This window comes from Sminthopsis crassicaudata, chromosome 3 (assembly GCF_048593235.1).
Source record: "Sminthopsis crassicaudata isolate SCR6 chromosome 3, ASM4859323v1, whole genome shotgun sequence".
NCBI classification, from domain to species: domain Eukaryota; kingdom Metazoa; phylum Chordata; class Mammalia; order Dasyuromorphia; family Dasyuridae; genus Sminthopsis; species Sminthopsis crassicaudata.
Window position 1 is genome coordinate 395,248,879 of NC_133619.1, and position 27,646 is coordinate 395,276,524.

General features: G+C 36.5%; 3 protein-coding genes across 9 annotated transcripts in view; all 3 read right to left on the reverse strand.

Moving 5' to 3' along the window:
- Nucleotides 1-1,539, reverse strand: part of JAML (junction adhesion molecule like) — a 32,297-nt gene extending 30,758 nt beyond the window's left edge. For 5 of the 7 annotated variants that reach the window (XM_074302252.1, XM_074302247.1, XM_074302246.1 and 2 more), the window contains exon 1: nt 1,431-1,537. The gene's annotated coding sequence lies outside the window, so the exon portion shown is untranslated. Of the gene's footprint in view, nt 1-1,430 lie in introns of all 7 variants that reach the window. The other 2 variants (XM_074302249.1, XM_074302250.1) reach the window with 2 other exon arrangements.
- A 2,812-nt stretch (nt 1,540-4,351) lies between these two features.
- Nucleotides 4,352-20,283, reverse strand: MPZL3 (myelin protein zero like 3). The gene is made up of 6 exons (XM_074302256.1): nt 20,155-20,283; nt 15,397-15,563; nt 11,847-12,057; nt 10,084-10,249; nt 7,739-7,802; nt 4,352-5,513 (listed from the first exon to the last, which is right to left on the reverse strand). The coding sequence occupies exons 1-6, from the start codon at nt 20,225-20,227 to the stop codon at nt 5,487-5,489; spliced, it is 708 nt and encodes a 235-aa protein (XP_074158357.1). The 5' UTR covers nt 20,228-20,283; the 3' UTR covers nt 4,352-5,486.
- Nucleotides 20,284-21,591: 1,308 nt separating this feature from the next.
- MPZL2 (myelin protein zero like 2) lies at nt 21,592-27,417 on the reverse strand. The gene is made up of 5 exons (XM_074302257.1): nt 27,278-27,417; nt 25,905-26,071; nt 25,403-25,613; nt 23,940-24,087; nt 21,592-23,421 (listed from the first exon to the last, which is right to left on the reverse strand). The coding sequence occupies exons 1-5, from the start codon at nt 27,330-27,332 to the stop codon at nt 23,418-23,420; spliced, it is 585 nt and encodes a 194-aa protein (XP_074158358.1). The 5' UTR covers nt 27,333-27,417; the 3' UTR covers nt 21,592-23,417.
- Between the last annotated feature and the right edge of the window lie 229 nt (nt 27,418-27,646).

Below are 27,646 nucleotides of genomic sequence, written 5' to 3' on the forward strand. Positions count from 1 at the left end.
TCTTTGACTTCTGAGAAACTTCTAATATTTTCAATTAGCTCTTCATCCAGATACTCTCTCTTCCTCTTTGGTTTCCATGACACTGCTCTCTTCAGCACCCCCTTGATTCCCATTTCTACTTATTTTAGTAATCCTTCTCAATCTTTGTGTTCCATGTCCTATGTGTGTGTATTTACCACACTGTCCTGGGAGAGACACTGCCCCTAAGTCCCCTGTCCCCTTAAGTCCTTATCCATGGTTCAGAAAGTTTCAGGGACTCCTTATTAGTTCTAGGAGAAAATATAAATTCCTCCTGTTTAGCACTTAAAGCTATTCCTAACTCATCTGCCTTCTCCTCAGGTGCTCTATATTCCATCTAAACTACCTTTTTTTTTTTTAATTTCTCTTAGACATTAATATAAACTATGAGTCTCTCAGGATTAATTTTCCTCCTAGACCATTTAATAAGTACTCTATAATATTCCTTCCAACCTTAAAGTTCTATATAAAGTTTGTGACTCCATGACAATTTAGAATAGGGTCATGTAACTTCAGACACAGGAGTGCTTTATTAATACAACTTAAACTTCAATGGCTCAGTGGATAGTGGACAGTGCTGGACCTGGAGTGAGGAAGACCTGAGTTCAAATCTATCTTCAGACATTCATTAGTTTGTGTTCCTGAGCAAGTGACTCAACCTGATTTAACCCTATTTGCCTCAGTTTCCTCATCTGTAAAAGGAGCTGGAGAAGAAAATGGCAAAGCATTCCAATATATTAGCCAAGAAAACCTCAAATGGAATCATGAAAAGTTGGACATAACTAAACAAGAAGAAGCTATATCTAGCCCCAAAACTGGAAAGGAATATGAATGGTAATATAATTCTTAAGTTTTCTTCCTAATCTATCCCTCCTCAGTCAAATCATAACTCCTCACTAAGATGACAACTATACAAAGGGTGTGACAAGCAAGTATTCTATCAAACCTCAAGTACCTTAGGAGACAAGATGTTGGAGACTCCTTAGTATAAGGCCCTGGTATCAGGAGCAGTAGCAGTCTTCCCATTGCTTCAAGCATACCTGGGAAACCCCTTCATAAGATAATCGACAGCTTTCATGGATTCATTTTTGGCCTCTTTTAAAAAGTACTCCTTGCTTTTCTTCTGTCACAAAGCAACTTATCCTAAACTCTCTTTCAGATGGGCAAAATGAAACAGAAAATCTAACTAATTTGACCATGACTATCTGGTCTAGTCAGGTCGTAACTAGCTAAAACCCCTTACTCCCAATTCCCCAGCAAAAGCTAACACCATTACATAAATACAGTCATATGACCCAACAACACAGTTTAAAAAAAAAAAAAAATAGAAGAAAACCTTAGAAACTCCTTTTTCTGAACAAAAAAAGGCTCAATTGAAATAACGATTTAGAAAATTAAAGGAAAATGCTTACCAAGGTGATGAGCCATCAAGAGAGACACTACAATTGTAAATCCCTTACTGCACTCCCCCACAGTCTGATTCAAGTGGATCCTAGAGGCATCAGAGCAAACCAGAAGTGTGCCTTTTGAGGTAGCTAAAAAAGGGAACTGCATGTGTTAAGTTCCTGTTTCAGTCTTTGAACCCACAACATGAACCCACTGCTTTTATTTTAAAAAATAAGAGTTAACTTACTGAGGGAGCTATAATCGAATCTTTCTTGTGTTTATGTATATCACCTCCCACACTAGACTGTGAGCTCTTTAAGGGAAGCATTTATCTTAGTGGCTTGTACATCGTAACCACTCAGTAAGTATTTGTTGAATAAATGAAGCATTTCTAAGAATCTTCCAACTTAAGAGGGAAGAAATCATGTGTTCTTTGATTTAAGTTAGAGTGGTCTATTTTCTTAAAATATCATAAATCTGTGAGGCAGTTATTCAGAAGGTATAGCTTCCCCCCTGAGAATGAGGCACCTCCCAGCCCTCTGGCGTACTATCCAGACCTACAGACTTTCACAATCAAGTTTCTATGGCAATGAATTGTCATCATTGTTCACTTAAAGGTTTTCAGTCACGTCCAACTCTTCTTAACCTCATTTGGGGTATTCTTGGCAAATCTACTAGACTGGTTTGACCTTTTCTTCTCCAACTCATAGGACGTCTTTGTCCAGCTATAGGACAAGGAAACTGAGGCAAATAGGATTAAGTAACTTGCCCAGGCAATATAATGTCATCATTTACAGAATGCAGACCCCCAAAGAGCCCCATAATTATATGCCTTGAGTGAACATCCTAGATAAGGAAAAATGAATGCTAGTGAAAAAGTTAGGTACCTAACCTTTTTTTTTTTCCTCAAAGTGATGCATGAGCTCAAAGTAAAAGAGTGTGCTTCATCTACCTCTACCAGTCAAGTTTAAACTGGCCTTTTGCATACCCTCTTGATGTAAGGTATGCAGCAGATGAAACTTTTGCCCTTCTCAAAATCCAGACACTAAGTCCTTACTGGGGTATAATTAACAGAAGACTTTAACTTTGAAAACCATTAGTCCCCAACTCTTTTGTGAATAATTCTGATTCTAAATACTCAAAGAAAACAAAACAGCCTGGAAAGTTGAAAAGAAGTTTATTGACCATATCATCGAAAACTGCAGTGTTTACAGAGGGTCATAAGTGCCATTTCCACATGCAAAACCACAGGGAGACACAATAAGAATGGTCAAGGGCTTTGTGATCGGAACTTCCCCTTTCCAAAGGGGAGACAAATAATGAAATGACTCTTCTCAATGTTGATGTGAAGGGAAAATGTTACTCCAGTTACTCCAAGTACTATACTTGGAGCCAGAAGACTTCAGTTCAAATCCCTCCTCAGACACTTACAAGATGTGTGATCAAGGTAAATTCAGGGTAAATTAACCTCCCTATGAGGTTATATGTACATGAAGAGACTGGATTCCACAGTCTCCAAAGTCCTTTACAGTTCTAAATCTATCTCATAAATATCTTTCTGGTCCTCTTGAAGCTCACTATTTGTAAATGACAAGATAAAGTCTCCAAAGTCCTTTACAGTTCTAAATCTATCTCATAAATATCTTTCTGGTCCTCTTGAAGCTCACTATTTGTAAATGACAAGATAAAGCTTAAAGACATTCAGGACAGTAATTTCTATACTAATATTCAGGTGTTGGCTTTTGTTTTTTTGTTTGTTTGTTTGTTTGTTTGAAAAAACAGAAAACAAAACAAAACACAAGTAACTCACTCTCTCAAAGCCTACAGTGCTGGTAAAGAAAGAGCTATTTCCCAAGTTAGCTGATGCAATCAGATATACAGGAAACCTAAGGCACTTTCCTCTAAAGCACACATTTAGTCACAAACTCAATAACTCTTGGTAACAAAAATTCAGAGAACAAAGATGGTAATATACCATGAAGCAGAGGCTATTTTAGAAAGAAAACCCCTGCATAAAGCTTGCTCAGTAGTAAATTCCCATTTTAGAAAGCATTTCTCTCTGACTAATGATTTGATAGGAATCTATGCAGCAGCATAAAGGAGACTAAAATTAGAACATTAGGAAGTATTAAAAACAGTACAGAATAACTATATCTTTTATCCATCCCTAAAGGAGGCAAGTATATACTTCTCAACAATTCTTAGAAGAGAAAGACTACAGGATAGAACTCACAGTAGTAATAAAGGAAGAAATTGATAGCAGCTTTATACCCAGTGATGTGACCACAACCGTACAGAAAAGCCTCATTTATCAACTTACCCCTTACCATGAAGGACTCTTCTGTTCAGTCATTCTAAAAGGAGGGGCCTAGGTCCAAATCGTGATTAAGATTGTAAAATAATACTATTGAGCATTCACACAGCACTGTTCATCCAAGAATCACAAACATACCTCACTGAATTCATCCTCAAGCCTGCAAGGAAGGTATAAGATGACCCAGTCAAAATGGGCTTTCATTTAAAGGGATATGGCTTTAACTGGGTCATCCTGAAGTATTATTCTCCTTCTCAAGGAGCTGAGAAAATGACTACATTATCGTTTAGGAACACTTAAAAGTTCAACTTATTGCATAAATTATCTTTGTATAGCAGAGCCTTTTAAACTTTTTCCATTCATGACCTCTTTTCACCAGAGAACAGTAAATTTTAATGTCACATATTCTGTGAAGAGCTTAGAACTTGAAAAACATCAGAAGCACCAAATCAGTTATCCCAGAAAAGGCAAAAATAGAAAGAGCATTTTTGAATACAAAAAGTTAAGAAAATAACCTCTAAATTGTTGAAATATATTATCAACTTCTCTTCATATGGCACACATATTTCTTAAAAGTTTTATGACAGATCTAAAATGTGATTTTCTATATATGGAAAAAATGTTAAAATTTCAGCATATAAAATATGTGCATTTTATTTGGCTTAATTGTCATGCACTAGAGAATTAAGATGGAGTACATAGAGCACACAGAAGGCAGAAGATAGAATGGAAATTATGGATCTGTACAGCACTTGTCTGTGCTTCTAACTCTTAATTCACATCTGAAACGATTAATGGTGTGCATACTTTGTGCATTTGGAAAATCGTCAACTCTGAGAAATTATTAGAAAACACTGCTATTTAAAATAGAAGCTATAATAGCCTATAATTTCATATTGGAAAATGTCCAAAGAATTTTTTCAGCCTCTGGCCTAAAAACCAAGGAGCAAAACAGAGAGGAGCTGAGTGTGCAAGGAAGTGTGACAATAAGATATTACTCATTACAATCCCAGCCCAATGATGGTCTAGCAAGCCAGAAGAAATGAATTCCACTGACCCACCACTCCTTTCCTTACATATAAATTGATACATTTAACATGAATAAATATAGTACTGAAACAAAGCAGAATTTGCCTAACCTTGCATGATTACAATTTATACAATCCAAATGATTTTGAGATTATAATACACAATGACATTTTACAGCTTCAGTAAATGAGAAATAAGCAGTTGATTACTGTTCAATTAGTAGCTCCAAGCTAAAAACTGGCCAAGTAAAACACTATCACAAATATTTTCCCTTGATAGTTAAGAACAAAAGGATGCTACAGATGACATTCCTTTGAAAGAAAAGATCATCTGCAATCAGTAAATAACAAATATTTATGATTCTCCCTCAAAGAAGTGGAAGAAAACATACAATACATAGAATACAACACAAATAATATGTATCTTCCTAGTCAGGAAAATAATTGTTCAGTACAACCAGAATATAACTTAGTAAACTATTATAACTAGGAGCTCTACTTTTTATACATCTCTTCTATTTAAACATTTTATAAATATAAAAAAAATTTTTTTCTTCAATAAATAAAGTTACTGGACAGTCTTGACTACTGAACTCAGGATCCTCCAACATGGCTTTTCAACATGGTAGTCCAAGCCAACTGCAATCACACACAAAACTTCAACAAATAAAGGAACGGATTTTTAAGCAGATCAACAGATGATTCTTAAGTTCTGAAGCCAGGCAATCTTTACCCTGTCATCAATATGCTTCTTCAAAGTCCGAATCCTAAATAGAGAAGAACCATGAATATGTTATGTACTGAGATCCAACATAGTGACCAAAATCCATGCAGCAAAGATAGCACTTCAGTAAATTAAGTCAAAAACTCAAAAGTTTTTCCCAAATGTGGCTTAGTCAATACCCTGTACAACTTGCATGTATGGAAATTACCACTGGGCAAATGAAAGCCAGATCTCTTAGCAACAGATACATGCCATCTCCATTTCTATCTCAAAGGCCTCCTCCCCTCTTCTAGGTGCTTTCTGTCAGAGCAGATTCTGTTTTCCACAAGCTCTATGAACTATGAAAGGGCTCTCGTTATTGAATGATTTTATACACATGCTTCATAGGAGCAGAGTTTTGAACTAAAAGCAACCTTAAATCATCTAATCCTACCATTTATTTTATGTGAAAGAAAACCAAGCCTCTGAGAATGTAGGACTTGTCCAAAATGGCTCAAGAGGCAGAATTCAAAGAGGCAGATCAAATCATCTATTCCAAATGCAATGGCTTTTCAAGCCTAAGATGATAACTTTACATTTACAAAAGTTTTCCCAAAAAGTTTTAGTGAAATTTTACATTTTAATACCATAAAAAATTCTGTCAGAAGAAGAAAACAGTGGATTTTAATGTCACATATCTTGGGGAATGCCAGGATATGTTGTAAAACCTCAGAGGCATCAAATCAGTAATAGAAGAAGGGAAAAAAAGGAAAGTTTTTTGAATATCAAAAGTAAGCTACAGAGAACTACCGAAATATACTGAAAACCTTTCTTCATATGGCATACATATTTCTTAATGTCTTTGGCAGCTCTAAAATATATTTTTAAGCCTTAAAAGCTTAAAACTTCAAAGACTTTTGGGACATCCTATATATTTAAAATCAAATTTATATTGTACAAAATCAAGACATGTATTCATTTTATATTGTCAAAATATTTTGTTCAAATGTGTCACTATCATATCCCTTTAATATCTTTGACTTTCATTTTACATATTCTAATTTAAGAAGGCAAAGGAAGGCGAGTCAGCTGAGAATTTTAAAACATAGAGCACTATGATGGTATAGAGATGGTTATAAATTTGAGAAGAAAAAACTTCACACCCTACACTAATAGGTGCATACTATACTTAAGAGCATAAATTTTAATCTCTTAACATCTCCATATCAGAGAGACAGCTATAGCTGTATAAAAAATACTGGAACAATCAAGTAAACCCATAATGGGTCACAAATACTAGAATGACAGGACAGCAGTCTTTCTGTTCTGTATTAAAAAACAAAGCAGTAGCTTTCCAATTCCTTATGGGGAGTCCATGTGGTAAAAGTCTATTCATGCTATACAAGGTACAGAGATATATCTTTCTGAACAGAAATCCTGTGGATTTGTTCACTTTGCTTGATTATGTTTTGTTTTTTTTTTTCTTTTTCTTGGTTAGTTGGAAATTGATGTAGCAATAGTCATGCAATTTTTAAAAGAACCATTGAAACATTTTTAAAACTCTATTCAAGCCACCTAAATGGCCACAAGATATCAACTAAGTAGAAAGAATAGAGAATCAGCACCAAAACCAATAGAAAACCACACATCCTCCCCCAAAATCCACCACCCTCAATATGGCAAGTTTAAGGGACTAAGAAGCTGCAGAGAATGGCTTTAAACAAAAGTGTGTATCACAACACAACAGAGAGTGACCATTAGAAAGGAGAAATAATTTCTTCTCCACATTTCTGGCTAGTAAGGTATAAGAGAGAAAAAGCATGGCGATGTAGACAGAACATCTCATTTGGAGTCAGACTATTAGGATTCAAGGGCCTAAACCATCTATATAATTAGCTTTTTGATCCAGAACAAATCACTTAATCTTAAGGAGAAAAACCTCATCTATGAAATGGGAATACTGCTTGGACCATCCACTTCATCTGACTATCTTGAGAAACATATAAAATGCTATATGTAAGGCCATTGCAAGAGTAAAAAGAATAAAGAATAAAAATCACAGAGAATGCTCCCTAGAAGCACAAGGGACATTTTATGTCCACAGAACAGGGGTAGAAGCTGAGGTGGTTAGAGTTGATATGGACTTCCTGTGTCTATAATTTTTTCAAAGACCTAGTTCATGGTCCCCTCTGGTCCCACTAGCATTATCTCATCTAATACCACAGCACAATATGTTTCCTCAAAGTACTGAAAAGTTAAACAGACAGTTAAATGGAATAAATGGCTTACCAGACATTCAGCACAACGGGTACAAAGTCTTCTCATGCAGTCTTCATCTTCTCCCTGGTCAGTGCTGTTTAAAAAAAAAAAAAAAAAAAAGTAGGCAGAATTGCTAACCATTATTAACCTTTGTAAACTCCATGAAATAATAACAATATCTGCTGTTGTTGCTGTTGAGTTGTGTCCAATTTTTTGTGACAGTTAACAGTGTTAGCAGAGAGAAGAAGACAGATAGGAGGTGAGGAAGTGAACTGACAAGAACTTGCAGCTTAAGAGGGGGGGTGGGAGAGGGGTTCTCAAAGGAAGTAAATGGAAGAAAAATGGAGCTATTGAAAAAAAAATTGAAAAGTTTTCTCTTCTCACTCTTTCTGTAACTATGTGTCAAATATATCAAGAGTTCCAAAAGGAAAAAAATTAAACCAGGTGATTTTCCTGTTATTAAATTAATAATTATATTGTTTTTCAAATAGTTCAGGCCTTCTAATTTAGATTTTATACTCAATAGCTTGTCTTTTATAAAATTTGGTTACCAAAACAATGGGCTAGGGAAAAACTATTTCTATTCAGACTTTGTAAAAAGTTATAAAACTTTGTAAAATTCTAATCAATTTATTAAGTACCTGCTGTATGCCAAATTCTGGGAAAAGACAGTGCCTACCCTCAAGGAGCTTACAATCAAGTGAGATAAAGAGCATGCAAATAAACATATACAAAGCAGGCTATATACAGGATAAATAGGAAATAATTAACAAAAAGTAGGTACCACAATTAAGAGGAATTGGTACACTACACACATCTTAGATTGGCTAAGATGACAGGAAAAGAAAGTGACAAATGTTGGAGGGGATATGGGAAAACTAGGACACTAATACATTGTTGGTGAAGTTATAAACTAATCCAATCATTCTGGAAAGCAATTTGGAACCAGACCCAAAGGACTATCACACTGTGCATACCATTTGATCCAGCTGTGTTTCTATTGAGCTTATATCCCAGAGAGATCATAATGAAGGGAAAGGGACCCATATGTGCAAAAATATGGCAGCCCTTTTTTGTAGTGGCAAGAAAACTGGATACTGAGTGGATGCCCATCAGTTAGAGAATGACTGAATAAGTTATGGTATATGAATGCTATGGAATATTATTGTTCTGTAAGAAACAATCAGCAGGATGCTTTCAGAGAGGCCTGAAGAGACTTACATGAACTGATGCTGAGTAAAGTGAGTACCCAGCAACAAGATTACATAATGATCAATTCTGATGGTTGTGGCTCTTTTCAACAATGAGATGATTCAGGCCAGTTCCAATGATCTTGTGATGAAGAGAGCCATCTACACCCATAGAGAGGACTGTGGGAATGGAGTGTGAACCACAACATAGTATTTTCATGCTTGCATTTTATTTTCTTTCTCATTTTTTCCCTCTTTCATTTTTCTTGTGCAGCAAGATAATTGTATAAATATGTATGCATATATTAGATTTACCATATATTTTTGCCATGTTTAATATATTGAATTACTGGCCACCTAGGGGAGAGGGTAGGGAAAGGGGGGGGGGGATTGGAATACAAGTTTTAGCAAGGGTTAATTTTGAAAAATTATCTATGCATATTTTGAAAATAAAAATCTTAAAAAAAAAAAAAAAAGCAAAAAGATAATTATGAGTTATTGGATATGGTAAGCACCAAGTGACATTATAAAATTATGCCAATTTAAAAAAAAGGAATTGGTAAGAGTTCCTATAAAAGATATGATTTTAATTGACTTAAAGAAAGTTAGCAGGAAAGTCAGTTAGCAAAGTGGAAGAGGAAGAGAATTCCCAGCAAGAGGGACAGTCAGAGAGAACACCCAGAACCAAGAGATGGAATGTCTTGTTTGTGAAATAATAAGATGGTCAGTGTCAGTGGATTAAAGAGTATGTTTTGGGGAGTAACATGTAAGAAACCTGGAAAACTAGGAAGGAGCAAGGTTATGAAGGGCTGTGAGTGCCAAACTGGGCATTTCATATTTCAATCTGGAGGTAATAGGAAGACACTGAAGTTTAATGTACAGAGAAGAGAGGGCATTATGGTCAGACTGTCACTTGAGAAAACACTCTAATCATCCCAAATTGTTTTCTAAAAAACAAAATCAAACGAGGATATATAAATTTCATTTTTAACCATACCTATGAAAGGCCTTTTCACAACTGTCCTCAGCAGCAGAATAAAAGGAAACTTTAAAAATGAAGCTTTATTAGCATAAGTGAACCAGGTCTGGGAGAAAAAAGACACTTTAAGAGGTTTGTGTCACTGCATGTTTCCCACCAAGCAAGACTAATAAATGGAAATGAGTCGAAATTCTAATCAAACTTACTCATCTGAAACTTCAATAGATGACTTTTTGTAGCCAGACTTGCTCTTCTTCTTTAGCCCAGCAGATTTCCTCCCCATTCTCACCAAGAGCAGAGTGACCACCACAGCTGAAGGAATGAAGACCAGAATGGAGAGCAGTGCAGCAGAGGAGAGTTGGATGGCAAAACCTGGGCAAAAGGGAAGGAGAACAAAGTAAAAGGACCACCAGTGATTGAGACTTTTTTTTTTTTGGGGGGGGGGGAAGGCTATTGGGGTTAGGTGACTTGCTCAAGGTCACACAGCTAGTGAGTGTTAAGTATCTAAGACTGGATTTGAAATCATGGCCTCCTAACCCCAGGGCTAGTGTTTTATGCACTGAACTATCTAGCTGCCCTTGATTGAGTCTTTAAGAAAAAGTCTGAATGTTATTCCCATTGGCTTGACCTATTTAGGAAGATAATGAAAAATGCTTTTAAAGGGGGGAAAATCCTTACCCATGTGCCTTTATGTATCTCTTAATAAAATAAGCATACTAAAATAAGGTAAATTTTGGTTAATTAACTCTTTCTGGACCTCTATAAAATATCAATGTTCTTTACACCTATTGTCAAGTGCTGCTGTAAGATGCAAATGAGATAATGTATGCAAAAGGAAATTATACATTTTAAAATAAGGGTCAGTTATTAATATTAACTTGTTTGTCCTCAGTTTCCACATTTGTAAAATAAAACAGTTAAATTAAATGATTCAACTCCAAGTTTTCTCGACCTTTAAAAATGGGAGATTCACGAGGGGATGGATTATGTCTTTTGTATTTATATTCCCCAGCACCTAGCAAAATGTCCAGTACATGGCAAGCACTATTAAATGTGGTTTATTCACTCAAAGAATGTTCTTTAAGCTCCTTTCCTTTAAGGGGACACATACTGAAATCCTGTACCTGGTTCAAATTCACTCTAGCACTAGAGAAATCAACAACAATCTTCATTTATGATATGACATGAAAACAAGTTGGAAGGAAAGTGGTGAAGCTGGCTTTATCACCAACAGTAAGCCAGTATTTTCCTAAAGACTTAGGTTCATTTTAATGTAAAAAGAGGGCAAGGTAAGAGAGCAGAGTGGATAGAATTGGCCTAGATGTCAGGAGGATTTGAATTCCAATACCGACTATACAGGAGAGAAATCATTTAACCTCTAGAAAGAGCCCTAGATCAGTCTCGAAGACTAAAACTTGCATAGTAGGTGTAGATCTGCAATAATAGGAGTTACTCCAGAGAGCTTCCACACAGATGAAATAATTTTATTCTTGTTGTTCAAGCATTTTTTTAGTTGTGTCTGACTCTTCATGACCCCATTTGGGCTTTTCTTGTCATAGATACTGGAATGGTTTGGCATTTCCTTCTCCACCTCATTTTATAGAAGAGGAAATTGAGGCAAATAGAATTAAGTGATTTGCTCAGGGTCACACAACTAGGAAGTGTGTGAGGCCTGACTTGAAGTCAAGAATCTGGCACTCTAGATCTGACACTCTTATCTTAGTTTCCCAATGAAATCATAATTCCAGTCAAACAAATAAAGTTGTTAAAAGAATTGAAAAGATGATTCTGCTTATAAATTAAAAATGCAAAATTCATTCCAGCAAATTGATCTAAAATTAGATCCAAAATTACCCAATCACTTGATGGACTTACAAGATAGGCTACCTACCTTGTAACTACCTTGATCTAGAAAAGCAAGTATCACTTCAGTGGAAGTGGGAATGGAAGTTATTTGCAACTCTCTTACCCCTTTCAGTGACTATCAGCTCTGTCATAGGAATATTGTGGTGAACATCTGGAGGATTCTTCACAGTACAGCTGAATGTTCCATTGTCTCTCATGGTTGGGTTGCTTATGCTAATAGATGCATCGCCTCGGTAAACATCTCCAACCCAAGAAATTCGATCACGGAACGTGCCAGCTGTGGTTGGGTACTGGAAAGATTGATAATGAAAAATCTAAGAAAGAAAAAAAGATGAAGAAAAAAGTCAATTTAGAAAGTGCTAAGTGAATTAAAATTTTAAAAATACTACATAGTTGCAGGTTTTCCCCCACCTTCATATGAGGATTTCTAAATGCTCTAAATGTAAACATTATCTTATTATAGATGAGGAAAAAGAACCAAGAAAAGTGACCACACCAAGTCAAAAAAAAGAATCAGGAAAAGCATTTAAGAATTCTAAATCATTCTTCCTCAACAAACTTCCCTGAAAGTTTTTTAAAATCTTCACTTCTCTCCCATCAGAATTAATTAAATTAGTTAGTAGTATAATATGTAATTTCCTAGTTTTCTGACTTGAATATTAATGTAAATGCCCAATCAAATGAAATGCTTGCTTAACCAAACTTTTATTGTTTCTCAAGTAGCAAATGGGAAGATCACCCTAGTGCACCTCCTTATGTTGGATTGGGCAACTATTTATTATTCATGCAATAACTGCTCTCTTGTATAAGGTGCACATTTATTTTTCATTTATTTATCTAACAGCAATTTGCCTTCCCACTCAAAAATCACAATTACTAAGAAGAAAGCAACTTCCTAGATAACAATGCTTATATACATGGAAACCAGAGGTTCTTGTTGTAACGAACCTCTAGAAGATTTTCAGCATAGCCTACTCTTACGTTTCACCCAGTACACTGAGACCTCGAAGTTTATATAACCTCTGAATGAGATAACAGACAGAACTCCATAATTTGCTCAATAATCAGTCTGACTTAATCCTGACTAACAAAACATTACTGCTTCAGTCTCACTCATCTGATGTAGCTACCTCCTCTTTTTCAAATTATAAAAGCCCATTAATTCCAACTTTAACAAACTCTCTTTGAAAAATAGCACTACATGAGATTTGCTATTTTTGTTTAAGGTTTAAGAATTTATGATCAAACAAGAGAGAAAGAGCATTACAGGATATAAAATGGACGATTTTGATCATATCAAATTAAAAGGTTTTTCACAAACAAAACCAATGCAGACAAGATTAGGAAAAAAACAAAAAAGTAGGAAATTCAGGGGGTGAGGGTAAAATTTATAGCAAAATATTCTGAACCTTTCTCAAATATATAGAGAACTGCATCAAATTTATAAGAATATAACCCATTTCACAATTGATACATGGTCAAAAGAAACAAAATTTGTAGAAGAAAAAAAATTAAAACCACTTGTAGTCATGAAAAAAACATTACTGATTAGGAAAGTACAAATTAAAACAACTCTGAGGTACTACCTTATGCCTATCAGAATGGCTGAAATAACAGAAAAGGAAAATGGGGGAAAAATTGGAACACAAAAGGACTTTTCCTAGAGCTGTGAACTGATCCAACCATTCTGAAAACAATTTGGAACTATGCACAAAGAGCTATAAAACTATGCATACCCTTTGATCCACCAATACTACTAGATTTCTTCCCCAAGAGCTCAAAGAGGAAGGATAAAGACCTATATGTACAAAAAACATTTATAGCAGCTCTTTTAGTAGTAGCAAAGAACTGGAAATTGAGGGCATTCCCATCAATTGGGAAATAGTTGAATAAAACTATGGTATGTAATTATGATGGAATACTATTATGCTATAAGAAATGACAAGCAGGGAGCAGCTAGGTGGCGCAGTGGATAGAGCACCAACCCTGAATTCAGGAGGACCCTCTAGTCTCAGACACTTAACACTTCCTAGCTGTGTGATCCTGGGCAAGTCACTTAACCCCAGCCTCAGGAAAAAAAAAAAAAAAAAGAAAAGAAATGACAAGCAGGACCTGGAAATGGCAGCTACAAGTGACAGTAGATAGAGAATCAGCCCTGAAGTCAGGAGATCTGAGTTCAAATTCAGACACTTAACACTTACTAGCTATGTGATCATAGGCAAAACCCCAATTACCTCACCAAAGAAAAACCTGAAAACTTCCAGACTTACAGAAATTGATGCAAAGCGAAGTAAGCAGAAGCAGGAGAATATTTTACATAGTAACTACAATATTTTTGTATGATGATAAATTGTAAATGAGTTAGCTATTCTCAGCAATACAATATCTAAAACAATTCCAAAGGGACTTATGATGAAAAATGCTATCTATTCTGAATTATTGAAGTTTGAAGAAAAAAAGAGACCACAAATGTTACCTAATGATGAAAAATGCTATCTATTCTGAATTATTTGAAGTTTGAAGAAAAAAAGAGACCACAAATGTTACCTAACTTCTTCAATGCAACCATATTTTCCTCCTCACTTGTACCCCATGTGGCAGGCAGGCATGAGTCCTAGAGTAACTCTTTAAAAAATTTTTTTTTTTAATTAAAGCTTTTTATTTTTCAAAACATATGCACAGACAACTCTTCAACATTAACCCTTGCAAAATCTTGTATTCCAATTTTCCCTCTTTCCCCCACATCCTCCCCTAAATGGCAAGTAGTCCAATATATGTTAAACATGGCCTAGAGTAACTCTTAGAGCTTATTGTTTTAAATAAAGTAAGAGTAAAAGCCCTGACAGTAAAAAAAAAAAAAAAAAAAAAAAAAAAAGAGGATAAGCAAATCTGGGACTTTGTTTAAAGAACTATTTTACATACAACTGCAAATTTAATATTCTTGCCTGTCATAGGCCAAGGGTATCAATAAAAGCACAAAGTCTTATGACATTACTATCTTCAATTGGACACTTACAATGGGATTCAAACATATGTAAATCACATACATAAGATTAGAGTTCATTAAACAATCCAAATTACAAGACCATCTGCCACAGACAGCACCTACCAAACTGAACTATACATATGCTGCTATCATTTTCTTCAAAGGAAGATGTGTAAATCAGTGTGGATGCTGTATACACTGTGAGAAAGTGACAAGATCAGCCCACAGGGCAAGGAGCAGAGAGCATACTTAATGGAGTTATACAAATAGATCTGCCCACAAGAGCTAACTAAAGGTAACAGAAAGGAGATAGCTTTCACAGACAGAGTAAATATCATTAGTTGGAGCTACAGAATGATTTCTCTAAAAATTAGTTAATGTTTATATCCAACAGCCCTGAGAATGTAAGTCTATTAAATCAGAAAGTGAAGTTATGAACTCATGAAATAAAAACAAGAAAAGGGAAACACATTTCCTATGACTCTCTAATAACTTATTACAAGATTCTTAAAGTTCAAAATGGAAAATAAGGCAAATGGCATAACAAAAGGTATCTTATCCTCTGAAATAAATTAGCTGGCTATATTCTTACTGATAAGCTCATTCCAAAAGGAGAAAGTTTGCAGTCTGTCTGTCCCGTTTGTTGGAAGGTCCCAAAACAACTTACTGTCTCTGTGCGACTGCTGGTAGGAGGTCGATAAGTCCAATCTATTGTGAGCTTGTCAGAGACAGGAGAAGAAGACCTGAAGGTACATTTCAGCTTGATACTTTCTCCAATATAACCTCGAACATGGGCATCTGCTTTAATCTCCAATGAAAGGACTGTGTAAACACCTAAAAGAAGCCAAAATATTTATAAATGTATTATTTATTTGGGAAGAGAAGACAGATGTAAGCAAAAGTTCCTATTATGAATCCAGTAAGGAGAAAAAATGTAACCTTATTCTGCTTATGATCTTGTAACCCTGCGCCAATTACTTGACCTGTCTGTGCCTCAGTCTCCTTATCTGTAAAATAAAAGGGTTTGACTAGAAGAGCTCCCCAGCCTGTTCAAAATCTACAATATGACTATTAAAGCTCTCGACTGGGATTAACAGATTTGCCTTGTCATGGAATGGGAGGTGCTACTGTAACCAATAGGTATACTTTATCACCACTACAAGTTTAAACAACGAAAATTGGTAAATGGTAAATTAAAAATATAAAACCTGGCTACTGACTAGAACATAAGATTTGTGGCCAAATTGAACAGAGACAAACAGTTTCACAGTCCTGACTCAAAAGAGAATGTAGAGCATGTCAGCTTTTACTGAAGAAAGGATTTTCATTCAAATTCAAATAAATTACATTTTCTTATGAAAACTCCAGCTAGCACCATTGCCACCACTGCCTTAAGAACTTATAGGGGCAGCTAGGTGACACAGTGGATAGAGCACCAGCCCTGAAGTTAGGGGGACGTGAGTTCAAATCTGCTCTCAGACACTTAACACTTCCTAGCTGTGTGAACTTGGGCAAGAAGAAAGAAAGAAAAGAAAGGAAAGAATGGAGGGAGGGAGGGAAGGAGGAAGAAAAAGGGGGAGGGAAGAAAGGAGGGAGGGACAACCTGTGAACAGAAGTCTTTTCAAAATCTCACACACAATTTATTCTGGATGCTCTTTATAGGATAGCTAATAAGTCACAGTCAAACAGTAACTGAAAAACTATAATTCTGAATGGAATCTCAAAATGAAATAGACGCTTTATATCTTTTTAAACCATCTACAGGCTCACTTCTTCCAAGCTCACCTAATATTAAAATATTTTACTGCTCTCTCTCTGAAAAAAATTGGCACCATCTTCTGATCTCTTACTTCAGAAGCAGCTAGTAAAGATTCTCTTCCACTAGATAGCCATCTATTTATAAAAGCATATAAACTGCTCTTTATTCTCCCTGATTCTCGTGGCCTGCCCTGAGCTATTCTCCATCTCTGTTTCCTTATGTTTTTTCTTCCTATTCCTTTCTCCTCTCCCCCTCTTAACTCTTCATGTCCTGCTGTGAACTCAGGAGTAAATTACACAAACCTAACTCTTTTTATTTAAATTTCACTAAATACCAATTTAACATTTATATGTTTTTCTCTAGACAACCCCATTTGTCCTTTTTAAAGAAAGGTGACAAGTCTAGACTCTCAACTAATAAAAAACTGACCAATGCCAGGTGTAACACTGTTGCATTTATAGCATCACCCCATTTTATATGGTACCATGAAGAGGAGAAAAAAAGCAAATAATAGGCACATAAATCTCCAATTCACCCTGCAGAATAATACTAGTTTAATCTTCCTATAATAAACAAGCATTTATTAAATACTATGTGCCAGTCAGCATGCTAACCACAAGGAATATAAAGAAAGGCAAAAACAGATCCTGGCCTAAACATGAAAGTGTGTGTGTGCATATGTTGGTGTATGTGGTATGTTTATAACCCTTAGCAGGAACAACACCAGAAGCTGATGTAGTCAAGAAAAACTTCATAAAGAAAATGGCACTTGAGTTGAATCTTAGAGGAAGCCAGGGATTAGAAGCAGCAAAAACATGGAGGACAAACATTCCAGGGAAAGCCAGTGTATAAGCACAGAAATGGGAGATAGAATATCTTGGGAGATAGAAGAACAATGTATAGGATAAATTGGAAATAATCAACAAAGGAAAGGTCCTAGATTGATTGAGAATTGGGAAAGGCTTCTAGTTGAAAGTGGAATTTTAGTCGTGACTTGAAGAAAGCTAGGAAAGTTACAAGAAAGTATCGATGTGAAGAGGACGGTATAAAATGTTGCAGAAAAATGAAAAGAAAAAAAAAAAAAGATGAGGACTGAAAAAAGGCTATTGGATTTGACAAGTAAGAGCTCACTGGAAATGTTGAGGAGAGAATTTTCCATGGAATAATGACATCAGAAGCCAGACTGCAAAGGATTACAAAGAAAGCAAGAGGAAATTAAGTAGAACTATCTGTTAGGAAGAGCCTCTTCAAGTTTAGCAAAGAGAGGAAAGCCAGGGAATGATAATAGAATGGAAGGATCAAATGAAGATCTTCAAAAACTGGGGGAGTCATAGGCATGTTTATAGGCAGCAGAGAAACAGCAATAGAAAGGGACAGATTGTCAGTCAATCAATAAACATTTATTAAATCCCCTGTTAGCACTCATTGTGCTAAGTGATAGGGAAGAAATATGGGAAAGAAAAAAAAAAACCCTGTCCTTCAAAGAGCTTACAATCTAAAAGGGGAAGATAATAAAAGTCAGAAAAATCCCATAGTAGAGCCAGGTGAGAATTAAGACCATTTGACCTGGGCTCCCTACTTAAATGGAGATTTGAGCAGTTCATGGTTCTACTCTTCAGAGACAGAGAGCGGCAAGGAGGTGTAGTACCAGAGCTGATGTAATCTTGCAGAATGATATGGTTTTCCCAGTGAGATTCTAGGGCATGATGGAAAATAAAGAGAAGATTCAAATTAAATAATAGTATAAGGATGATTGACAGGAAGATTGGAAGGAAAGGAATCACTCCTGCATGCAGTGGTTTGCCTTAGTAAGAAGGGTCACCTCCTCAGGTGAAACAATGGTGTAGAATATAGAGAAAGGAGGCTACTACATTCTGGGAAATATGAAAAGAGTAGGAAGGGTGAAGATGCTTTCAATGAATGATCTCAATTTTTTTCAGTAAAATATGACCCAAGAAGATAGGAAATGAGGGAATGGGGGAAGTCCTAATGAAGCATGCAAGTTGTCTATTAGTCACTAATTCTGATATTACTATGCTTCTTTTAAAGCAGAACTAGCCTACTTAAACCCACTGGTGATCTATAATTCAGCATATAATTTTCAAATTTGAATATATCAGTTGAAGTTAAAGAAATTCTGGAAGCAGCTAGATGGCCCAGTGGATAGAGCACCAGCCTTGAATTCAGAAGGACCAGAGTTCAAATCTGACCTCAGACACTTAACACTTCCTAGCTGTGTGACCCTGGGCAAGTCACTTAACCCCAGCCTCAGGAAAAAAACAAAAAAAAAACAAAAAAAAAACATTCGTTTGAAATTTCGATTTATTTGATAAGCTTCATTCCCTTTCTTTATATTCACATGTGAACATAACTGAACACTGACAAACCTATACATATTATACAACTAGTGAACACTTGCTAAATTTAAATCTGAACATTTTATGCATGGAAGTGGGGACAGTATTTCCTTGGAGATTTAGAATTAAATACAGTATTGCAAAAGAGCTGAGTTGAAAAACTGGTCACCCGTGATGACACAGCCACCCACCTGGGAGGGGTCAGGGAGTATATGGGAAGCATGGGTGTTAGTCACCACATTTAAAACTCCTCCACCTTAAACTTCTGAGACCCAAGAAATCAGGGTTTGGGCTTTAAGGGCTCCCTTTCAGAAGTTTCCTTGACGAGAAAAAATGTCCTTCTATTTAGCTTACAAGAGAGTAATTCTGATTATTATCAGAACAAAAAAGTGTTACTGCGATTTGGATAGTCAGAGAGTAGCAAACTATCCTTCCAGGAATTAAATACAACAGAAGTGGGGGGTTGGGGGGGGAGAAGAGAGAGACATACACACAGAGACAGAGACAGAGATAGACAGAGAGATACAGAGAGAGAGAGAGACAGAGAGATAGGAGAGGGGTGAAGAGAAGAATAACAGTTGGGGATTTCATTTATTCCTGGGGTTAAAACAAAATTTACATACTTTTTAACTTAATTTAAACTGCTCTAAATTTAAGAATTTAGGGCAGACAACAGCATATTCTCTTTACTCAAAAGCATATTCCATATTAACTTTCTTCAACAAATAAAAACTAAAGTCAGGTGATTTTTAGAATAGTGTCACCGCCGTTTCCTTTTAGGAGGGAAAAGGAAGAAAGGAAGGGGGGGAAGGAGGAAAGGAATTTGGAATACAGACGCGCATTTTCAGTCATTTAAATACGTGCCACAAAACGTTTGAAGAGGCGTCTATTTCTAAGCAATGTACCCAGTATATTAAAGTTCTATGTGGATGTATCTCTGCCCTGTTTCAAAGCTGAGCTCCGTGACATTTGTTACAGACTTCTTCATTAGGACGTGTCCTAGTCTCGTACAGACTCGAGAAAAACAGCTAAGGATCTTTTTTTCACATTCCTGGGGCTCTGAAGAAAAGCGCTCCTGGATTCGAATCCTGTTTCTTTTCTTTCACTCTGTGTGAGACCTGATTCCCAGCCCCGAACAGGGCTCAAGCGAAGAGCTCACCTCCAAGCTTCCCCGACAACCAGAGCCGAAAGCGGACCTCCCTCCTCTGGGGACCCCCCACCCGGAAGCGGAAGAGCGACCATCTTCCTCCCCCCACTTTAAAAAAAAAAACACACCCGGAAGTAGGGTGCAAGCAGTTAGCGCACTCACCCTGAAAGAATAGAATAATCAGCCCCCGGGAGACAGCGCAGCAGCGGCCCCCAGCCGAGTCGCTCAGCCGCATCCCGGCACCACAGCCTATCCCAGGGAAAGCTTTGTTTTCAGCTCTCTCGACCCACACAGGTGATACCGGAAATTACGAATAGGAAGGGCGGGCGCCAACGGGGACCAAAATGGCCGCCAGCGGTTGTCATAGGAACGCGTTGTGGTTCGATTCCCCTGCTAACCTGTCTATTCTCAGCCAAGAATGAGAAAGGTCTTTGCTTATCTACCTGAGAATGAAGCAGCCTACATTGCTTGCCTGTGAAAAGCGAGTTCCGCGGCCCTGGGTTATAACCTGATATGGAAAGATATTGATCCGCAGGATAGCCGCAGGTAGATGTTGGGGAGTCCGTTACCTGCTGGGTGGGCCCCCTCCCCTCTCCCGCGTGTCTATCGGAGTTGGGAGGGACCCCCTGGTCCACAGGAGCGCGTCTGTGTCTGGGGATGTCAGTGCCTACCTAAGCTGGGATGCAAGAAAAGTTCACGTTACCAGAGCAATGGCATCCTAACCAGTTAAGGGGATTTACCGTCCCCCTGCAGCAACAGGGCAGCGGTGCAGCTTATCGCTGGGCTTGAAGTAGTTAAAAGGAGATGGTTTTTATTGATTCCAGATCTTTTGATAATACTAGATCATAAGGATATTTGATGAAAATAAGATGAAACCAAAAATATGTTTTAGCATCTAGCCCAGTGGTCCTCACACTTTTTAAGTAGGGGGCCAGTTCACTGTCCCTCAGACGGTGGGAGGACCACACTCTAGTAAAAACAAAACCTCACACTCTGTCTCCGCCCCTCAGACTATTTTCCATAACCCGGCGGCTGCGTAAACGTCCTCAGCCCGCCACAGGCCATAGTTTGAGAACCCTTGGTTTAGAGAATGATAGAATGTTATATTTGGGGCCAATTCCCACATTTTACCTCTGAAGAAACACAGCATCAGAGAATTGACTTCCCAGTCCCATGGCTAGTAAGAGGCAGACCAGTACTAAAAGAAAGGCCTGTTAGCCCAGTGCTCTTTCCAGTACATCACTTACGGTTTAAGAAGTTTCCTATTGTCTTACTCCTTCATTACAGGCCTAGGAACTAATAATCGTGCCTATGCTTTTAGGTTAATTTAAAAGCATTGATAACAAGATGTTACTTAACTCCTAAACTGTCAAAAAGAAGTAAATGTCACCGGTCCTTATAGAGAACAGAGATCAAAGGTGGAAATCAAGTCTACTTTATTCACCCCTTAATATCTATCTCCAATGAATGATTTATCCCAAGACAATTTTTACTTTTTCACTTATCTAAAAGCTTCATTTTCTCCCAACCCCCATCTGATTTCTGACTTAAATACTTTTTAAATTTTTATTTTTTTGTATGAAAATAATGAAAAAAAGCTTTATTACTAAAGATAGTATTTATTCACATGAGTTTTCATAGCTTAATAAAAAATAAATTACAATACAAAAGGGTCCCTTAGAATGAATATCCAAGTAGTAAATAAAATTTTCTCCTTGTACATTTCAGCCAATATACAAGCAAGCTATAATTATTGCTGGAATCAGGACTAAATTTTCAAAATTTAACTTCATTTATAAAACACTATACAGATCATCTATCTGAAGAAAATTATCTAACAATAGTGTTTTCAGATATTTACTTTTAAAAATGAAATGTGGTCTAAAAGTAGTAGAAATCTAAAACCACCATAAAAGGGAACTAAACTTCACTCATGGAGAATTCTACTGTGAAGAAGACAAATTGTTGATTAAGTGTCAAAATCAACTGTCTTCAAGAATAGTTTTAAGTAGCACTTTTGGAAGTCCTGGACCAATGTCATTTGTTAAAATATATTTAACCTAAAAAAAAAAAAAAAAAAGACATGCCAACATTTAAACTATATAGTCCATCCTTGTGCTTATGCTTCCATGTGATGTCAATACCTTAAATATTGTCAACTTGTAGTTGAGAGAAAACAGAAAATCGAACACTTTTAAAATATACCTTTCTTTCTTCCTGAAGTGAACTTACACAATTTGTTTTAAACCAGTGATGTATTAGTTCATAAAAGAAATGTCTTGGGGCAGTTAGGTGGAGTAGTGGATAGAGCACCAGCCCAGAAGTCAGAAGGACTTGAATTCAAATCTGGTCTCAGATACTTAAGACTTCCTACCTGTATGACTCTGAGCAAGTCACTTAACCCCAATTGCCTCAGCCAAAAAAAAAAAAAAAGAAAAAAAAAAAAGAAAGGAAAAAAATGTCTTTCATCATCATTCTGGGTCAACCATAATAAATCTATATTTAGAATTCCCTTTTACCCCACCCTCAAAAAAAAAAAAAAAAAAAAAAAGATGAAAACAATTTTTCACTCCAATAATGTTCTTACTTTTTCTGAGCTGAATACAATACAATATAAAACTTTCCATCACCACTTTGGGGTTCTTTTTATAATCTTTTTTCCTTAAACTCTCAGAGTTGTAATGATCATCTTCTGAATCCCAATGGTAATTTACTTAATGATTATAGCTTCAGGATGAGCCTTTGTTCCGATTATATATTAGAATTGCACAATCACATTAAAGTGAGCAAGTCAGCAATTGCTCAGCAAGTGATTATTCTCTTCAAACCAACAATTTAAAATTTAAAATTACTTCTGGCAAAACATTGAAACAACTGTGAGACATCTCACCTTTTGATTAAGGACATCAGAAGGCAAAGAACCTACATATCAGATTTAATATCAAGAATTGCTTCTCCTGGGGCAGCTAGGTGGTACAGTGGTTAGAGCACCAGCCCTAAAGTCAGGAGGCTCTGAGTCCAAATCTGGTCTCAGACACTTAACACTTCCTGGCTGTGTGAACCTGGGCAAGTCACTTAACCTCAATCACCTCAGCAAAAAAAAAAAAAAAAAAAAAAAAAAAATTGCTTTTCATCATCTTCAGGCGAAAATGTTATGGTGTTTGGAAAGACAAATTCATTTTCATTTTGCGATGTGACACTGAATTTTGAATTTGAATAAAACCTTAATAAAGGGAAGATAAGAACCTTCAGGCAATATTTGCACAAAAGGGGCCCTACAATAGTTCATAAGGAACTGTTCCAGCATGTCAGGATAGATGTGAATTAGCAGAATTGGTTCGAGTAGGTCAGTACTGGAATAGTCCAAGGAAATTTTCCATTAATCCCAGCATATCTTAGAGCTTCTTTTTCTTGGGAACTCTCAATCACCTGAGAAACAAAGCAGAAACTAAAATGAAAAATATATTTGTTTCTTCCTACTAACATAAATCAAAAGCATATAAATATCATACAGTGAATAATGACACAATACAACACAGTGCAATGGGAGATAATTTTCATTTCATTCATGCTCTCATTCTCATATGTATTCCCTATTCTTGAGAGAAGGAAAATATTACAAAACTACTATTTTTTTGGTCAGCTTTAGAAACATGCCTATATTGGGTCAAAACTCTAATAAACTATATTTTATTTTCCAGTTAAACTAAACAGTCATTTAATTTCTACTTTATGAACATTTTTAATTTGAGAAACACCCCCAGTTCTGGCCATTTGAGCTTTCAAATTAAGCAAAAATTTTGTTCTGTTTAAACATAAGTTGTTTTTTAATGAAATTTCAGTTAGTTTACTCGACTAAAGTAAGGTACACCTTTATGTACAAACAATACTATGACAGTCACCATGAGAGGGTATTAGAAGTTTTCCCACAAATACCCAGGTCTTACGATTCTGTTTCCACTGCCACATGGCCTCTATTGGCCCACTGTCTTTTCCGGGAGTGCTGGAAGAGGACCACCACAATTACTATTATGACCATAAGTGCACAGGCAGAGCCAATGGCCAGAGCCAGGAAATAGATCTCTGAGAAACGTACTGCATAAAGGAAAAAAAGGACACAGTAAGACTATAGGCCATAAAACCTCCCTAAAATATGGAGGGCTATATTTTCAACATAATAAATTTCCCCCATTTTACATGCAAAATATTGTTATTCCCTTGAGTTACGTTTTCAAGAATAACAGAAAAGAAGCACTGGTTAGATTACCTTCTCACATCTTACCTAGGTTTCTTATCATCTGATTGCTTTTAGAGGAGACAATTTTAAATAATTTAAGAGAAGAAATAGCACCTCTTCATAGACCTCATTGCTCTTTAGTCATTTTTGTTATTCATGTCAATCTTCTGGTCTGTTTCCCTCCCACCCACCACCACCCCCTTGAAAAGGGAAATGCTTCCCAGGATTTTTATAGCAATTTCCCTAAATCCCTTTGCCTTATCAATTTTTTTTAAATTTCTTTTCAAATCTGAGCTAAAGTATTTATGTTTGCCTAAGGATTCTTCATTCTGCCTCTATCACTCATTCTATAGAATAAGTTTAACTCCCAATCTTTCATAGAAGATGGATCCTCTCCTTTCCAAAAGCTTTCCATTCCCTCAATACACTTTCCTCTTAAGGGACGTGTATGTGTCAAAATGTTTGTGGAAGCCCTTTTTGTAGTGGCTAGAAAATGAATGGATGTCTATCAATTGGAGAATGGTTGGATAAATTATGGTATATGAATTTAATGGAATATTATTGTTCTGTAAGAAATGACTAACAGGAGGAATACAGAGAGGCTTGGAGAGACATCAACTGATGCTGAGTGAAATGAGCAGAACTAGAAGATCATTATACACTTCAACAATCATACTATATGAGAATGTATTCTGATGGAAATGGATATCTTCAACATAGAGAAGAGCTAATCCAATTCCAATTGATCAATGATGGACAGAATGAACTACACCCAGAAAAGGAACACTGGGAAATGAATATAAACTGTGAGCATTTTTTTTTTGTTTTTCTTCCCAGATTATTTTTACCTTCCGAATACAATTCTTCCTTTGCAACAACAACAACAAAATTCGGTTCTGCACATACATATTGTACCTAGGATATACTATAAGATATTTAATATGTATGGGAATGTCTGCCATCTAGAGGAGGGGATGGAGGGAAGAAGGGGAAAAACTCGGAACAGAAGGGAGTATAAGGGATAATGTTGTTTAAAAAAAAAAAATTACCTATGCATCTCTACTGTCAAAAAAAAAAGTTATAATTATAAAATTAATGAAAAATAAAATAAAAAATAAAAAAACAAAAACAAAGAAACAAACAAAAAATACAGTTTCCTCTTGGGTGACCTACCTGTCTGTACAACACTGAGTCGAATCTCCCCTATCACCCCATCAACATCTGGTGGATTCTTCACCTGGCAGGTGAACGTCCCATTATCATTAAACTGTAGTTTCCAGATGATAATGGAGACATCATTCCGGTTTACATTTCCATCCCAGACCACCCGATTCTTAAAACGTCCAGCACTAGGTGGATAGGGCTGCTCATGGAAATAAAAGACCTAGTGGGAGTGAATAGTAGAAGAGTATTTTCATTTTATACTTACTTGGCTGAATGGTAAGAGTTAAAAGAGAATGCCACTGAGCCTAATACTTCATTTTTTCTTCCAATGAACTGTTCTGTAAGAAGCCATTAAATTCTAATTTACCTGTCATCTATTCTGCTCAGTCTGTCGTCCTGGGAATTTTCACTCTCTCTTCTTGTCTCCAAGAATTTCAGAAAAAACAAGAGGAACTTTCCATAAATTATCCCACCCAGAACTCCCTGAAAAATCATTATAAAATCTACTTACAAACTCCTCTGACCCCCCATCTCGAGGACGGAAGTTCCAGGTTACTGTTAGAGCATTACCCACAGGGGAGAAACTGGAGAAAGTGCATTTTAGCCGAACATCTGTCCCATTAACAGCCTCTACTACTCGGGAAGTATAAACTTCGACAGCTGCTATGTGCCAAACAACTACAAAGATAAGGAAAAAGAAAAATCAAGGAAGAGAGGCATTTGGAAAAAAACTACCCAACCATGTTAAGACCATAATATTTTGCTAACAATAATAGTTTACATTGCTATAGTGCTCTACAAACTGCTTTCCTTCTATTCCTGTAGGTGGATGCTCCCAAAGTAGCAGCCCAGATAGACCAAACAACCAAATTGAAATGTCCCATTGCCCAAACTTGCAACTAGTCACATTCCCAGAATTCAGAACACTTCTATATAATAAGCTTACTGGAGTTTCAAAATAAAAAAGCTGAGGTTATATTGTTATGAAGAAGCCTGGCATGTTACATATTCACTTCCCATGTAGCAAAAATTTATCAAATTAGAAATATTGAATAACAAAAAATAGAGACAAATAACTATAAGAAGGCATAAGTTTTGTAGTATTTAGTTAAAGATATCACATTTGTTTTACAGCTCATTGAAATTGCCTTCACAAGAGAGGAACTTTTTTCATATATTGGATATTGCAGGAATTCATTAAATATTAAAATATCCTAAAATATATTTGCTCAGAGCTGTTAAACCACTAATTCAAGTTACCTAGAATAAGGCTTAGATATCATCTAATCTACTGCCCTCATTTTTTAGATAGGAAATTGAAGCCAGAAAGTTAAAAGAATTTGCCCAAAATCACTTAGGAAGCAGAGTGAAAATGGAATTCAAATCCATTTCCTCGGTCTTCAAATCCACTTCCTTTCTCCCATACCCTCCAGTCTCTTATGTGTCTCCCAAGATTGTGTATACCAGAATGCCCATGTGGGTGTTCAAAATAAGGTACTTTCAAAACCACAGTGCTTCATAGGTCTGTAACTTTTCTAGTTTACAGACAAAACTAGGGACATATTTACTTGCAAAACACTGAGCCAAATCCTGCCTGGAGCTGCAGCCTGATAGTAGTCAAGAAGAAAATAATGAGTAACTTGAGATCAGAAAGCACTCAGTGTATCTGAATCACTGGCAGCCTGAACACACCTAAACCTGTTTGTCCAAAAGTAGTTCCCAAAAAACAACCCACTAATTTGGGTTTCGATGGAGTCAAACCAAAGAAAACTGTAGTTCAGCCTCATTAACATAAATTCCTAAGACTTCTTAAACTCACCAGCTAACTTCAGCTGGAAGAAGGCAATAGGAGGAAGACAGAATAAAAGCCCGCATGTTCCTTACCTGTGAATTGTATGCAAAAGAGAAGTGCAGTACATGTCGGGCTCTTGCCATACATCAGGGAAATCCAGCCCTCACCCCGATACTAAAAAGGGCAGACTGAGGAAGTCCAGACCCTTCAGAGGTTGCGCCAAGAATAAGAGATGAGCAATGGGTCCAAAAGAGTGGATTCTGACTGCAGAGAAAAATTCTTTAATATCCTCTTCACTTCAGGGAATCTAAACTTTGGAGCTTCTGACTCATTCTAGATCTGGCGGTCCACTCTGCAGGAATGAAAGGTGGAGCCTCCCAAATACTTCCCTCCTTTCTTCCCTCCCTCTTTCCCTCCCTCTCTAAAACTGCAGCCTACTTAAAGGACCCAAGCTTTGCTAA

Bases quoted from the DNA above. Each gene is read 5' to 3' on its own strand.
- MPZL3 (XM_074302256.1), bottom strand. From the start codon at position 20,227: ATGCGGCTGAGCGACTCGGCTGGGGGCCGCTGCTGCGCTGTCTCCCGG. The intron at 12,058-15,396 runs GTAAGTTGTTTT...TTTCTTTCTTAG, and splicing joins CCAGCAGTCGCACAGAGACA to ATTTTTCATTATCAATCTTT. The intron at 10,250-11,846 runs GTAAGAGAGTTG...CCTTTTGCCCAG, and splicing joins GCTGATAGTCACTGAAAGGG to GTTTTGCCATCCAACTCTCC.
- MPZL2 (XM_074302257.1), bottom strand. From the start codon at position 27,332: ATGTATGGCAAGAGCCCGACATGTACTGCACTTCTCTTTTGCATACAA. The intron at 25,614-25,904 runs GTAAGTAGATTT...CACTCCCACTAG, and splicing joins ATGGGGGGTCAGAGGAGTTT to GTCTTTTATTTCCATGAGCA. The intron at 24,088-25,402 runs GTAGGTCACCCA...TCCTTTATGCAG, and splicing joins ACTCAGTGTTGTACAGACAG to TACGTTTCTCAGAGATCTAT.